We start from the raw sequence: 16711 nt of genomic DNA on the forward strand, positions 1-16711 counted from the left end.
CTATATCAGGAAAGAATTATCCTAGCTCACCATCTCCCTTCCACTTTAATGAAAACAGTTGCAAAGAAAGCCCTCAATAGTCATCACTAAACTTCCTGAAGATACAGTCCTAATGAAACGAGAAGGGACTTCCGTTTAGAAAGTTTGCATTATTTTAAAACAGAAACCCTTTACTTGCAGCTACAGAGTGGGTTCCAGCTCTTCAGGGCCTTACTGAGCGAACATCTGCATTAATAAAAGATCTGGTCACTGGAGACAAACTCTGCTTCCGGGTCAAGGCTATAAACCTAGCTGGCGAGAGCAAACCAGCATTAATTAAAGAGCCTGTTACCATTCAAGAGATTCTGCGTGAGTATCTAGTGTGAACAGGTATCACTTATTTATTTCCATCAGGATAATTCTAATAATGTCCTTTAGTGGAGAGTATGCAGTGTTGCTGTGGCCATGTCAGTCCCAAAATGCTAGAGACAAGGTTGATGGGGGAGCAATATCTTTTATTGAACCAACTTCTGTTGATCAGAGAGACAAGCCTTCCAGTTATATGGAGTTCTTCTTCAGGTCTGGGGAAAGTATTCAGAGTGTCACAGCTAAATATGAAGTTGAAAAAGACAGAATGTGTGCTACTTATGCTAAACTAAGGGACAATCAGGGTGAGGTGGACAATCACTATGCTCTCAAATGAACTTACAGAGGAAAAAGATGCAAGACCAAAATACCCTGTCATCTGTGGTGAACATTTTTTATGAAGTGATCACTATATCTGACCTATCAGTCCACATCTTCAACCTGCACAACACTTTCAAAAATGAGCCTGGAAGCTTAAATTCCTAAACATTGCTAGACACTACTATTTATTGATTGATTTATTTATAAGAGTATTTTGGTACTCAATTGGTATCTGAATGCCAAATTTTCACATTCCTGAGAACTGAGGTTAAGGACACTCTAGATAAAAGATGTTATCTGCACTTGCATGTTCTACTGTGTTAATCACCATCCTATCCACTACTCAAGAGCAGTAGGTTCCAATTTATTTGACTACAATCCAAAAGATATTAAAAGTTCTTAACTGCAGATTCCTCACTCCTGACTCACACAAGATGGCTACGACAGTCCAACAAACAATAAAGTGACCTACTTTAATGAACTGGGGCTGTGTCTACACTACAAAAATAACTTCAAAGTTGCTTACTTCGAAGTACAACTTTGAAGTAAACAACTTCAAAGCTGAGTGTCTACACACACCCTACTTTGAGGTGAGGCACCACTCCATTCCCAGGAATGGAGTAAGGACTTCGAAGTTGGGGTCCCTACTTCAAACTTAACTTTGAAGTAAGGGGAAAAAAATGTGTGTAGATGCTCTGCTGGCTACTTCGATGTAGTGCCTAACTTCGAAGTTAACTTTGATGTTAGTTCCTAGTGCCCACACACCCCTAGGAGTTACAGAGCAACCCAAAATCAAACAGATGAGAATGAGAACTCCAAATCTAGGCCTACAAATTTGTTCTACGGATAATTGGTATAGATGTGGGACAGAGAAAAGGTGTGCCAGGAAAACCTCAAATGAGCAGGGATTTGAAAAGAGAGAATACGCTCTGCAATACGATTCCAACATGTAAGTGAAAAGTAAGCTATTACAGATTACTTCCTTGATGCTGGGTAGTGGTCACAGTGGTGTTGTTGGCCACTCCACCACAGTGATGCAAACCCAGTGGCTGATGAAGTCTACAAAAGTCCTGACACATCTCCAAATAGTGGTATGTTAAGTGGCATGATTGCAGAAATGGTGCAGCAACAATTTCCCTGCGCCCAACCAAGTATGCGCATGCCCTGCCTCATACTGCTATGCAGACTGGTGCCCACTGTAGTTAAGCCCGACAAAGAGAGTGCACATACGACTCAGAAATATCCAGAAACTTCATTTGCGCAGTAGAACTACCTACTCCTGCTAGCAATGGATCCTGCAAAGCTGCAGAAACAAGGGCAATATTTCTGCTACAGGTGAATGTGAGTAGCAAATTATCAATTTCCCCAATTGTATTAGCAGCCTTCACTCTGATTTTCTCATGCTCAGAAGCACTTTGTATTGATTCCTGCTGTTAGATGTAAAATCTGTCTCTTATGGTGTTCTTCCTTCTTATTCATAATTCTTCAAACAAATGAAATAAGACATCCGTCTTTATCAATAGAACGTCCCAAAATCTGGCTGCCACGCTATCTACGGCAGACTCTGGTGAAGAAAGTAGGAGAGACAATCAACATTGTTATTCCCTTCCAGGTATGATTCTGTTTTGACATTGTTCTCTTTTCTTACATATCTAACAGAGTATTTTTTCCTAACCCAAGCTCCCCTGCTGTCTGGCCACTAGTTCCTAAAAATAATGGGCTCATGTGACCTTTAACCTAGAATCAAATGTGATTGTGGCTGGCTAGTTTACAAGACATAAAGCAAAGATATGCAGCAAGTTAGGCCAGTCCTCACACTAGGCTAAAATCAGGTTATTTACAATAGTGTAAGTCTGGGTTACATCCATGGGAGTCAATAAATTTATTCACAAATTATATCAGTTTAATTGAGCAGAATGTGGCCCTTTATGCACAGATTGGATAATGAGCAGTGAATGGCAAGGAGGGGTCCATTGAGTTAATAAAGAAAATCAAAATAAAAATGATCCAGAAAAATGAGCCAGGTCTGGCCTTATGTCTTCAAGATACATATTTCAAAATAATTATGTTTAAATATATTTGAATACAAAGGATTTCGTTGTTGACAAATAATAATTTTATGTGTAGACTTCCTGTTCAGTTTTATTCTGGTAAATTATTAAAAGCTGAGAATTCCTGCTGTACACCATTCACAATACATTGTACCAGATGCACAATGAAGATAACAAGACATTAGCTTATGCTCATGCAGCTGAAGATGTCCTATAATGCCGGGCAATAGAGTTAAAGTTGTGAGTGCACATTTAAAGATATTTTACTAAGGCAACACTACCTTAATGAATGTCCTCAGTTTGATGGCTTTTACTGTAATCCAAATTTCACATGCACGCACAAGCATCACACCATTTATCAGAAAAAATGGCACATGTGCAATGAAAGATTTTTAATTCCTTATATAAGCCTTTCAGGTAGCATTAATTATATGTCCAAGCACCCAGAGCTTTGTATATGAATCCTTGTATTATTTAAATAAAACATAAGTAACCAAATTAAAATATTGTATTTCCCTAAAGACTTGCTTGCCAGACTTCAAATTTCTACCCCTTGCTGCTGAAGTACTAAAAATGAGATAAGTCTATTGTTTTCCTCTTTTCTCCTATTGGAAACAAATGAAGTATTTTAAATCAAATTCCCAAATGCAAATGTAAAAACTCAGGTGACAAGCAATGAAAAATGGAGATTAGGGTTAATGTAAATACTTCCTCCTCTTTACCTACACCTTTCACCACATGCTTCCGTTGCATCCATAATGTACAACAGTCTCTTATTTCATTTAGCACAAAATCTTGAAGAAAAAGAACAAAAATCAATCATGTTCAAATAAATACTCAACACCTTAATGAAAGAAAAAAGCGTTCACAAACTGCAGTCTTCAAAAATTTATTTCATACAACTAATTGTCATTGTTCACAATGGAATGAAAACTAATCAGGTGAGGGAAAAGCCAGGCTTTTAGGTTCAGTCCTGTGCTACCTCAGAAGCATTTGGAAGAACTGTGACTCTTCTCTGCTTCCTTTTTTCTTGGGAGGGGAGAACTACAGCACTGTTTGATGGCATTTGTAAGGACAGTCCACACTATGGGGCAATGTTGACCTAAGGTACACAACTCCAGCTATGTGAAGTACTGGGGGTCCTTGTTATAAGTCAACTCGCTATAAGTTGTTTCACATATATGTCCTTAATTAATTCATGATGCTAAATTCATTGTACATCACACTGATATGCACTTACGTTGTTTGGGGGCCAAGAGACCAAAAGCCAGGGATGTAGGGAAGTTCTGTGGTGACCGGGTGGCAGGCGGAGGGGGGGCAGGGGTGCTGGAGGTGAGCCCTGAAAGGACACACTGCGCCCCCTTGTTGGCAGATGCCATGGGGGTGGGGGAGGTGCAGTGGAGGATGCAGTGGGGGAAGAGAGAATGGAAAAGATTAGGGCAGCAGTACTATACCGGAGTGTGGGAGGCAACGGAGGGGGAGGCAGAGGAGGCACTCACACTGCCCACCAAAAGCAGCTGCAGGCAGGGGCAGGCTGCGTGCCAGGTAGAAGGGAGGTGGCGGTGCTTAGTGGCCTCCCGGCACTCAGGGGGAGGACTCGCAGAGACAGGCTGCATGAGGGGTTGAAGGGAGGCGGCAGTGCTTATGTGCCCTCCTGGCGCTCAGGGGGAGTGTCCCCTTGTGAGGGAGAACGGCCGGGGCACTTGTCTCTCCTCCACTCCCTCCTGCAGATCCAGCTTTTTCCCCTGTTAGTGACACTAGGGCTGCAGGAAGTGGGACTTTGCTGTGCGCCCCCATAAAAATGTCATGCCTCTCAAGGGGCCACACCCCCACTGTGCGCATGCCCGCTGTAGCGTGGTCAGAGATAGGCCAAGATGGCGAGCAATGTCTGCTGCCCAGTCACCATTTCTGATGTGCTTTATCACATCTATTTTCACAGCAAGACTCACACTAACACGTTGCCTCTTGTGAACAGCACTTAACTTTGCACCACCACTTGATTTCCAGACATGGCTAAAGGATTACACAACTACAGTACAGTAGAGTATGTGGCCCATCACAGCCTGCAGGCTGCAAAAACCTGATAGAAGGTAGGTGTATTGGGAGCTGGGTTAATCCCTTCCTATTCCCCAATTAAGTTCACCTGAGTGCAGGCAGCTGAGGCCTCCTTAGGAGTCAGCCTACAAAGGGAGGGGAGGGGGGCTAATCAAGCACCTGTTACCAGTTAAGGCCTCCAGGCTCCCTATAAAAGGCTTCTCCCAGGCAGCTGGAGAAGGAGTTGAGAGGTGCACAAGGGAGGAGGACTAGATGTTTGAGGGCCAGAAGAGCAGAGAAATGCAGTTCAACAACACACAGGGGAAGGCACCAGAGGGAAATGGTGGGTGAAGTGGCCCAGGGAAAGGCTGCTACATTAGGGCAGGGGTAAAAGCTCCACCAGCTGTCTCTCTCCTAGGGTCCCTGGGCTGGAGTCCAGAGTAGTAGGTGGGCCTGGACTCCCAAACCCTTCCCCTAGAGGGTTGCCCTGCTGGGAAGATTTGCAAAGGGGGGTCTGCTTTACCCCCACTTAGGACTTGCCCTTGATGAGAATGGCTCGGTAAGCAGAGACCCTTGCCTTGCCTTTGGGAAAACTCAAGGAACCAAAGCTACCACCATGAGTCTCTGAGACACACAAGAAATCACCAGGAAGCACAGAACCCCTAGAGGGTGGACAAAGAACTTTGTCACAAGTATATTAAGATAAAGTATGTGCACTCGCAGTGTGTTCACTTCAAAACTTACAGACAGTAAGGATGACACAAAGGATTGTGATGTCATGTCATTGCACACTATAGCAGGGATGCGCAAAGTGAGGGAGTGGTCCCTTGAAAGCCCACCTGCTTTTCACATTCTATAAGTAAAAGCTTCAAAATATGACAACTAAGACTGAAAAAACTTGCTCTATTTCATTAGTCACTATAACATCTCAAAAAGGGATTATAATAAAAGTGCCAATTCAACCGTACTGTAAGTATAGCAATCATTCAGATAGATTCACAATTGAGAGAATTTGCATAGTAAATTTCTATTTTTATCTACGTATAACTTTCAGAAAAAGCTGCTAACATTTTCCCTATGGTTCTTAAAAAAAAATCAAACAAAAAAAAAAAAGCAACAACAGCAACAAAAACCAAGACAGCTCTTCTGCCTCCTCTAGTCCCTTTGAACTATTCCATTTTGCACACTGTCTGGAAACTAGTCAAGAACCTTGGCCTAAATGTTCTGATTTAATAACAAATAGGAGCTTCTTCAGACCCACAGGTAATTTGTATCCTTAAATGTACAACTTTCTTTACAGAAGCCATTGTTATGAAATCTTATCCCCAATTTCCTTATGAGATGCTTAAATATTATATTTAATATTATACACATTATAACAGAGTGCCTTTGGGATTGACACGCAGAGTCAGTTCTGGCCAGAAAATAAAAACAAAGCATTGCTGACTGAAAACATAATGCCCTGACAAATCCAACATGATCTCTGTCCAACTGAACATTTTTAACTCCTCCTGAATGACTGAGGTAGTGTGATATACAATGAATTTTAGCATCATGAATTAATTAAGGACATATATGTGAAACAACTTATAGCGAGTTGACTTATAACAAGGACCCCTGGTATTTCACGTAGCTGGAGTTGTTTACCTTAGGTTGACATTGCCCCATAGTGTGAACTGCCCTTACAAATGCCATCAAATGCTGTAGTTCTCCCCTCCCAAGAAAAAGGGAGGTAGCACAGGGCTGAACCTAAAAGCTTGGCTCCGTAGGTGCTTTAACTATCTTGGCTAGGTATGTGCTTAAGGTAGGCACTTTAACCATTCTGTTATTCTTGAAGCAATTATGTATCCTTAATAGACCTAGAAATTTCATCTATAAACCAAACTCATATCATCTCATACTATAAACCAAATTAATTGGTGACTTTATGCTAGACTCTTGCAGACATCCTCAGCACAGCACCTCTCTGGTATGTTCAGCCAATCAGCATCCAAGCTGACAGAGGCAAACATTTTAGACTGAAGAGACAACAGAAGATCCATAACATCTAATAGGGCACAGGAAGTACTACTGACAGGCCCAGTGGATCCAGAAATCAAACTCTCTCTTCCAGTACAGACTATTAATATCATCATGGCAAAGTCTTACCTGATTCTGGCAGACCACCAGAGATACAAAGTACGATGCACACTAAAGACATTAGGACCAACCAATGAGGAAGGCTTCTATGACACATCCAAGGCTTTTATACTTCCTGTGAAGCAAAACAAAGTACATTTCCCTTCTAGGTCTCCACCTTGCCAACTGACATAAAACTTGTCAGTGGTGTTGTGTGTAAAGATCTTCAGCATGAGTGCAGAGAGGCTCCTTTGTGCCTTATGTATCATGCACCTAACATCTGGCCTGGGACTCTTTGCATACCATCTCTGGTTTGTTCATTGAAACCAAGATGAAAGGACATGTGCCATTTACTTGAATGTCTATATTATCCTTGTGAAGGTGGAACGGTCACATCTTGGAAGAAGCAGGGAGATTACACAGGTAATAATGGCCAAAGGCTCTGCAATAACATTTGCCAGTTTCCTCAGTATGCTTTGATGTCTTAACTCTGGACCCATGGATTTGTGTATGTCCAGCTTTTCTAAATAGCTCTTAACCTGTTCTTTCCCCACCGAGGGCTGCCCACCTCCCCCTCCCACTACTGCATTGCCTAGTGCCATAGTCTGGGAGCTGACCTTGTCCATGAAGACAGAGGCAAAAAAGCATTGAGTACGTCAGCTTTTCCCACTTCATCTGTCACCAGGTTGTCTCCCTCATCCAGTAGTAGCCCCACACCCTCCCTGACCACCCTCTTATTGTTAACTTGCCCTTAGAAACCCTTCTTGTTATCCTTCACATTCTTAGCTAGTTGCAGTTCCAATTGTGCTTTTGTCTACTGGATTCATCATCATCAATAATGGTGGGCTCAGCGCCCATTGGTGTCTGATGCTTCTCTCATTATTTCCTTCCATCTTTCCCTATCCAGTGCAGAGTGGCTTAGTTTCTGTAGACTAGTTCTGCACCAATCTACTACATCATCTGTGGGGTCCGCCTCTCCTATTCAAACCATCCATTATGCCGAATACTAGGGTCTTGATTGTTCGTTTGTTGTTCATTCTGCAAATATGTCCAAATAGTTGTAGCTTCTGTTTTATAACCTTCTGCTTCAGCTTCTCTTTCGGCAGTCTCTTCCTATATAATTCCTCATTGGTGACCTTCTGCATCCATCCTATTCTCAGAATCTTTCTGTAACAACTCCCTTTGAACGCCAATATTCTTCTTTTCGAATCATTTGTTATCACCCATGTCTCACATCCGTACAACGTGCTGCTGAATACATGCATTTGCAAGATGCCCAGCTTCATTCTTAAGCTAACTGCTTTGCTTTTCCAGATCTTATCCAACACCTTCGAACTCTCTCTTGCTTTCGCTCTTCTAGTCACTATTTCCTTCTTACAGTAGATCATATGTTATGTTGCTCCCCAGATATGTGAACTTCTCTACATTTTGTAATTTAATACCATCCACGCTGATCTTCCTTCCTATTTCCTTATCTCCAAATACCATTGTTTTTGTTTTATTGATGTTCATAATCAGTCGTATCGCTTCCCTTCTTTAACACCCACACCTTTTTCGCTAGCTTCTCCTCATCTTCCTCAATGATAACTATATCATCTGCAAACCTCAAGCTGTTAATTCTTTTCCTGTGCACATATATCCTTTCTACCTCTTCCTTGATCTTGTCCATCACTCCCTCCAGATGTGCGATGAAGACACTAGGCTATATTGGATCTCCTTGTCTCACACCTCTACTTATTTTAAACAAACTTTCCAACTCTCCGCACGTTCTCACCGCTGCCTCCGCATTATCATTGATATCTTTCAACAACCGTATTAATCTGCTATCCACTCCGTATAACTCCAACACTGCCCAAGTCGCTTTCTGATCTATACAGCCAAATGCCTTTTGAAAATCAACAAAGTAAGTGTATACGTTTTTGTTCTTTCGTCGAGCTTTCTCTTATATCAGTCTTAGTGCCAATATCTGCTGTATGGTACTTCTACATTTTGTGAACCCAGCTTGCTCATCTGCTATATGTTCTTCTATCTGCAATCTTTATCTCTCAGCCAGTATCGTCATCAGCACCTTACCTAGATGACTCATCAGGGCAATCGTTCTGTAGTTCTTGCACTCCAATGTACTTCCTTTCTTGGGTATTGTCACCAGCACAGATCTTGGCCATTCCGTAGGTGCCTTCCCTTCTTTCCATGCTGTACTACATAGTCGGTGTATTTCCTGAATCATGCTTTCTCCGCCATATTTGATCATCTCTCCCATGATCTTATCATTTCCAGGGCTCTTGTTGTTCCTAAGCCGTTCCACTGCTTTTCTACTTCCTCCTTTGAAATATCGGTCTCGCTCTTGATGCTCGGGGGAGATATCTCTTTCAATTCTTCAATCAGTCTCTCTGAGACACTCGGGTCCAACTGTACTTTGTATAGATCAGTGCAATATCTCGTCCATCGCTGCACAATCTTCTCCCTGTTCATGACCACTTCTTCGTTCTCATTGTTGATCTCCATCTGCTTCGGTTGCCATTTCCTATTAATATTCCTAATTGTCTTATACACCTCTCTGGTCTTATATTCGCCGTAATACCTCTCACTATCTTCACATTGCTGCTCTAACCGTTTCTCCTTACCCTTTCTTGCTACTTTCCTTACCTCATTGCATTTCATCCTATATTGCTGTTCTGCCATCTCAGAAACATCTCTCCTGATCTTCAACACTCTTTTCTCTTTAACCAACTTCAGTGTCTTCTGGGTAATCCACTTCTTATTGATCTTTTCTTCTTCTGGAACAGTCTGCTCAATTGCCTCTTCTATAGCAATGGCTATCCCTGAAACTCTCTTATCTAGGTCTCTCTCTGTGGCGATATTCTTAATCTTCTCTTCGAGCGCTGTTCTGCATGCATTCCTTGTTTCTTCCTCACATAGCCTCACCACATCTCTTCTTTTCTTAAACTGTGTCTTACATTTTTTTTGAGTTTTATTTTGATGTTTGCGATCACTAGACTGTGGTCTGAGTCTATATCCGCTCCTTGGAAAGTTCAGCACTGCTGTACTGATGTTATCCATCTTCTTCTTATCAAAATCATATTTATCATGTTCTTGGACTTCCCGTCAGTCAATCGTCATGTCCACTTCCTACAGTCCTTTTGTTGGAATCTCGTGTTGCAAATCACCATCTCATGCTCTGTAGCAAACTTTAACAGTTTCTCACCTCGTTCGTTTCTTTCTCCATATCCAAACCTTCCCATGACTCCTTCCCAACCTTCATTATCTGTTCCAACCTTTGCATTCCAATCTCCTCCACCTACTGGATTACTCCCTGGCATTCTCCAACAATATATTTATACTCCTCCTTAGACATCTGTCCAAGTTTCCACTTCTTATATGCATCCTTTTCGAGTTTAAACTGACTAAGGATTTCACTGGTAAGCTAAACTGGTTGCCTACCATATTTGCTTTTCTTACTGTGCATCAGGATGGTTTGTTCCTGTGCTTTGAATAAGTCTTCTTTAAAATACTGCCAGTTCTCCTGAACTCCTTTCCCCTTCATATTAGCTTCCCAGGGGATCCTGCCCATAAGTTCTCTCAGGGAGTTGAAATCTGCTCTTCTGAAATTAAGGGTCTGTATTTTACTGCTCATCTTTCTTCCTTTTGTCAGAATCCTTAAATCCACCATCTCCTGATCACTGCAGCCCAGGTGGCCACCCACTTCTATTTCTCCTACTGGTTCTTCCCTGTTTTTGAGCAGCAGGTCAAGCTGTGCATGGCCCTTGGTCGGCTCCTTCAGCACTTGTACCAGGAAGTTATCCTCAACATTGCCCAAAAACTTCCTGGATTGTCCGTGTGCTGCTGTATTGGTCTCCCAAGAAATGTCAGGGTGATTGAAGTCTTCCATGAGGACCAGGGCCTGTGATTTGGAAGCTTTTCATAGTCGCCTGAAGAAATCCTCATCTAACTGATTTGGTGGTCTGTAGCAGATAATGAATCTGTTTATGCTGCTTATATGTTTGTATCAAGTTTATATGTGGAGTTATAAGTATTGGGTCTGCATTTTTAGCTGAAATTGTGGCCTCTGGGAGACAATAGGTGTGGCACCAGACAAAGCAGGACTTAGCTAAATTCCTGAGATGTGGATTGGATTTATCTAGAAGGTTGCCAGTGGCAGAATGCCCAAAAAAGGACATGAACAGGTGAACTGCTCATGTGATTCTTCATTTCCAACATGCTTCCACACAGGGAGGAACAATGGATTTCCCTCCACATGGGCACGGGTATAAGGGAATCCTAAGGCTCCTCCATTTTGACTTCAGTCTTCACTCTTCAATCCAGCACCTCAGGTCAGGAACATCTCTGCTATGAACTAACCTTGGAAGGATTGCTTACCCATCCTAAAAAAGGATATACGCCAGAGACTTTTAAGATAGATTATTCAATCTGCTGTAGCCTGCGTAAAGAACTTTGTGACTGATGTATATAGGTGATCTTTGGACCACAGCCCACAGCATACTGTAGTAACCTTATGGAGGACAACTATTTGGGCAGTTGGGTCAGTGCCTTTAAGTTTCCCAAGGACTGAGGCTCATCCAGGATCATCTTACAGCAGCAGCAGCTAATCCAGCCCCTGGGGCTAATCAGCCATCTGCAACCCAGTAGAAGGTACTGGGGGAAGCATCTGGGGAAGTGGCCCAAGGAGGAAGCTGGTGCATTTTGGGCTCAGGGAAACACTTTCTCCAGCAACAGCTACCTAGGTTCCCTGGGCCAGAACCTGGATTGAGTGGGAGGAGTCTGGGTTCCCCCCAGACTGCCCCACACCCTCTTGGGCAGCTCAGAAGGGGAAGGAGGAGACCCAATGTCCATGGGGGCTCTCCCCTGTTTATGACTGTGCCGATGATGAGAAGGGCTCAGTAGGCTGCGCCCTGCCCTGGGGAAAACCAGGAGGCAGAGCAAAAAGGATGCAGCGAACCTCAGAGGCATCTCTCTAAGTGCCACAAAGTGCAGAACCCACAAGGGGTAGCTCAGAACATTGTCACAAATCTTACTCTGCCCCTATTCTTTCCTCTTTTTATTAATTAACCTTTAGGTTTTAGATTCTAAAGGATTGACACAGTGTGCTGTTTTGGGTAAGATCGAAGTGTATATTGACCTGGGGATGGGGATGGTCCTTTGGGACTGGTAGCACCTGTGTGGATTTGGTGCAATTGGTTTTCATAATCTCTCATCTGTGTACTGGTTGTGGCACAAGGGAAGCTGGAGGGTCTAATGTGTGTGACTTCTTGATGGCCAGAGTGACAATGGATGTGTTCTTTGTGATGGTTTGGTGTGTCTTATATAGGAGGACCCACTGTCTAAGGCTGTAAGTAGCCCTGTTTTGAGCAATTTGCCATGGTTTGGCTCTCTCAGCAGTGCCCAGAAAAGACTTCTATATCACACAAGCTTGATCAGTGGCAAGATAGCCATCTTGGGCATTGCGGTCTACCAGTGACTCCATGTTAATTCTCGAGTTCAAACCTGACACTTCATTGACAAAATCTAGTTACAGAATGCACAGCCAGTTGAGGGTTTATTGCCTCATTCATGAAAGACTGTTCTGAGGCAGGTATCCACGTTTGTGAGTGCTATCAGACAGCCTGACAGTGTTTTACCACCAACAGTCCTTGAAAGATCGTCTTTTTTTTGCTTGTTGTCCTCAAGCAGCTGATCAAGAAGATGTCAGGTGTCTCCCAGGTGGAATAAACTAGCAAACATAGTAGTACAGTGGATTATAGTGTGCCTAATGAACATGGATTCTGGCCCAGAAGTTCTTGTTACCTGCAATCTTTATTGCTGAGGATGCTCTTTGGAGTGCCAACTTATTTAGTGATTCCTAGGCTGTTAAAACAGTAAGAAGCCCAGGTAGTGTTTAAAAAGAATTCAAAACACTTTTAAGGGGTTAAATGTCGACTGGTATAAATGGTGATGTAATTTATAGATCTTTTATTGGCTCTAGAATGTCTTCATTTATGAGTGGAGTATAGTAATCCCGCAATTTACATGGAGGTTGCGTCCTGGGCAACCTCCATGTAAATCAAATTTCACATAAATTGGAGGGGGCTGAGGAAGCAGGCAGCTGCGAGAGGTGGGGGGCAGGCCTGCAGCCCCCAGCTTCTCCCAGCTGGGGGACACACAGCTGCTTCTGGTCACGGTTTCTGAGAAACCACACTGCAAGCACCTGGGGAGCCTGATGTACAGACAGAGGCTTATGGCATGGTTTCTCAGGACCATGCCACAAGCCTCTGTGTGCACGCTGAGCTCCCCAGCTCTCTGTCAGGGATGGCAGCCTGACTTGCAGCTACTGCCCTGGACAAGAGTGGCTACTGCCCCTGACAGGAGGAGGAAAACACTCCTGTCAGGGCAGCAATAATCAAGTTTCCCCACTCCTGCCAGGGATGGCAGTCACACTAACCTGAGACGTGCAACTTGATTGCGCATATCTTGAGGGTTTACTATATATCAAACAGCTTGTGTGATTTCTCCTGTACTTCCAAAATTCTAGATCCAAGAACTCTGCAGTTCTGGTCAAGATCTTCTGAAAAACCTTCCAAACAACTGGAGAAGGGAGTCAGGGACTGGCAGGAGGAGGGGTAGCTGAAGTAACAGTCTTAACAGACAATAAATGGAGGTTTCTGTTGTTCATCTTCCATATGCTGTCAATTTGCTCATCCTTCAGAGAAAAGTAGCACTGAGATAACTAGCTCCCCTAACAAATCTCAGATGAGAAGACCACCTCAACCTTTTGTCAGTGTGTTTCTGTCCTACAATAACTTTTGTCAAAATGGGGATGTTGTGGCTACATTGCCCAGTCAGAACATGATGCTATTGATTCATGATGAGGGGAGAGAAATTATCTGGAGGGGCCCAGGAACTAGGGAAACACCCAAAGAGGCATGTGTTCATCTATCAGTATTGTGTCTGAAATTAACTTGTCTAATTTCGTAGAGGAAAAAAAACCCACAACCATGAAGAAAGCAAATCTGTTGTCCAGAGAATAAACTTTTTTTTTCTTGCAGGGCAAACCTAGACCCAAAGTCACTTGGGCAAAAGATGGTCAAATTCTAGATTCCAAAGATGTGGGAATTCGGAACAGTGCCACAGATACTATCCTGTTCATTCGAAAAGCTGAACATCACCACTCTGGAACATATGAAGTGGAAGTACAAATAGACAACATGACTGATAAGGTTGTTATTACCATGCAGATAATGGGTAAGAAAATGCTCAACATTTAAGATAATGGAATTAGTAGAGTTACTTCTCACTTAACGTGATGGAAAAGAATAGACAAGATTAGAGGGAACATTGCCTATGAGTGACCCCCACAACTCATGTCACTGGTGCTTGAAAGAAGGATCTTCAAGGCTTTTAAACTCCAGAGCAGAAAGGAGCAGGACTTTTGCTTAAAGCAGCTCCTAATGGAATCTGCTTTTCACCCTCAGTGGCAGGACCTGGCACCAAATGTCTTGGTGAGTAGCGCATGGTCTTCAGTTCTGGAGTCAGCACTGAAAATAGTATCATCCCAGCACCAGCATTCACCAAAGGCCATGACATTCCAGCAATGGTTACACTCCTGCAGTGAAATCTTCTAGACTGGCCAAATCTTCAATGTTGGTCCAGCTACGCCTCAACCTTGGGGCACAGGGCACCATGTTCTTCTAAAGCTGTGAGCCCTGTCATCCTCACCTCTCTGAGGATGGGCATGGTGGTCATCAGCCCATGTTCCATGTTGGAGACCTTCAAGGCCACTCGGGACCTCCTCACAATGACTGAGTCCCCTGCCAGAGATAGACCACTTCACCCACCTCGCCACTTGTCTTCCTGGGGAAAACTGGCCATGTTAGCTGTGTCTACACATGCACGCTACTTCGAAGTAGCGGCACTAACTTCGAAATAGCGCCCGTCGCGGCTACACGCGTCGGGCGCTATTTCGAAGTTAACTTCGACGTTAGGCGGCGAGACGTCGAAGTCGCTATCCTCATGAGGGGATCGGAATAGCGCCCTACTTCGACGTTCAACGTCAACGTTCAACGTCGAAGTAGGGACCGTGTAGACGATCCGCGTCCCACAACGTCGAAATTGCCAGGTCCTCCATGGCGGCCATCAGCTGGGGGGTTGAGAGATGCTCTCTCTCCAGCCCCTGCGGGGCTCTATGGTCACCGTGGGCAGCAGCCCTTAGCCCAGGGCTTCTGGCTGCTGCTGCGGCAGCTGGGGATCCATGCTGCAGGCACAGGGTCTGCAACCAGTTGTCGGCTCTGTGGATCTTGTGTTGTTTAGTGCAACTGTGTCTGGGAGGGGCCCTTTAAGGGAGCGGCTTGCTGTTGAGTCCGCCCTGTGACCCTGTCTGCTGCTGTGCCTGGCACCCTTATTTCGATGTGTGCTACTTTGGCGTGTAGACGTACCCTCGCAGCGCCTATTTCGATGTGGTGCCGCGCAACGTCGAAGTTGAACATCGACGTTGCCAGCCCTGGAGGACGTGTAGATGTTATTCATCGGTCGATGTTGCTACATCGAAATTGTTGGCTTCACATGTAGACGTAGCCGTTGAGTCCATTTGCTTTGGTTACAGTGGTCCTGTGCTCGGGGCTCCAGCCCCACTCCCAGGAGCACTGCCAGTCTGACTGAAGTCATCGTTGCAACTTGTGACACCAGTCTGAGAGTTGGTCTTCTCGGAGCCATTCCTGAGTGAGAGCATCTATGATGAGCCAGTCTTAATCTGGTTCAGAGTCATCCGGATGACCTGGGTAATCCCAGTGTACCTGGAACTAATCTACATTTTGGCAACAAGGACCTCAACGTCACTTGAGCTCTAGTTCAGATGATGGGCATTGGCCTGCTGATTGCCATCATTTTTCATTGCCATCGGTGCCATTCTCCTCAATACTGATCACTGATTGGGATGCTGATCCTGGCCTTGTTAGTTATTGCACCAGCCTCACTCTTGGCACCGCTCACACCCTAGGTACAGCTCACAATCTTGGTGCTGCCTCTCTTGCCGGCACCACTCAAGGTCCCTGCACCGATCAAGAATGTCATCCTCAGAGAGGTGCAGGTCTTGCCAGTTGACGACACCCATACAGCAAGCACCAGCATCAAACACTTCTTCAATTCTGATGGGTTCAGCCTTCCCATTCTGTTTTGCTCTTGACTTGACTTGAAGCATTGATTGCTTCAAGTCGATCATTACCAGCGGTCCCTCATCTCCCTGTAGACCCTATGTTCCTCAATGGCTGCCTCAGTGGCAGTTTTGGGTGCCTTGGGCATTCTGTGAAGCCCAAATCACACTGTCAATGGGCCCTCCACTAACCCCAAGGCCTGGAAGCAATGGTGAGCCACCCACCATGACAGAAGACAGTGCCATCCGCTTTGTAGCTATCCACCTCCCAGAAGGCCCCTCTGGCCTCAACTCTGCCCTGTTAGTGGGGTGCTCAGGACTCAGCCTTGTCTTGGCCTCGCAGGATGAGGCAATGGTGGGCACGTCAGTCACTGGCTCTCTGCCCATGGACTGCAGAGTGTTGCAAGATATCCTTTGGAAAGTGTCCCTCAGCCTCAAGCTACAGGGGAAGCAGGTGGCTGAGCAGGATGACCTTGGGGCTCCAGAGGGCCTTTCCAGGGTGGCACTCCCCAGCACAAAGACTAGCTAGTCTTCAGCCGCGACCAGCTGACAAACCCCAACTTCCCTCTCCCCCTGCACAGTGAAATGGAGGGAGCGGAAGAACTTTGTCCCAGTAAAGGCGGGCGCATCATTAGGGGGTGGGAGGTGAAGGGGCAGCAGCTCCTCCCCAAGAACCCTGCCAGTGCAGGACACTGGATCCTTC

The 16711-nt window shown here is 44.6% G+C and overlaps 1 protein-coding gene across 1 annotated transcript in view; it reads left to right on the plus strand.

Moving 5' to 3' along the window:
• Positions 1-16711, plus strand: part of MYBPC3 (myosin binding protein C3) — a 126988-nt gene that overhangs the window by 97769 nt on the left and 12508 nt on the right. The window contains exons 25-27 of the mRNA XM_074997265.1: positions 181-348; positions 2190-2278; positions 13910-14105. Of these exons, the coding sequence (XP_074853366.1) occupies positions 181-348; positions 2190-2278; positions 13910-14105 (453 nt within the window). The remainder of the gene's footprint in view (positions 1-180; positions 349-2189; positions 2279-13909; positions 14106-16711) is intronic.

The sequence above is a fragment of the Carettochelys insculpta genome, chromosome 6, assembly GCF_033958435.1.
Source record: "Carettochelys insculpta isolate YL-2023 chromosome 6, ASM3395843v1, whole genome shotgun sequence".
Classification (NCBI taxonomy): Eukaryota; Metazoa; Chordata; order Testudines; family Carettochelyidae; genus Carettochelys; species Carettochelys insculpta.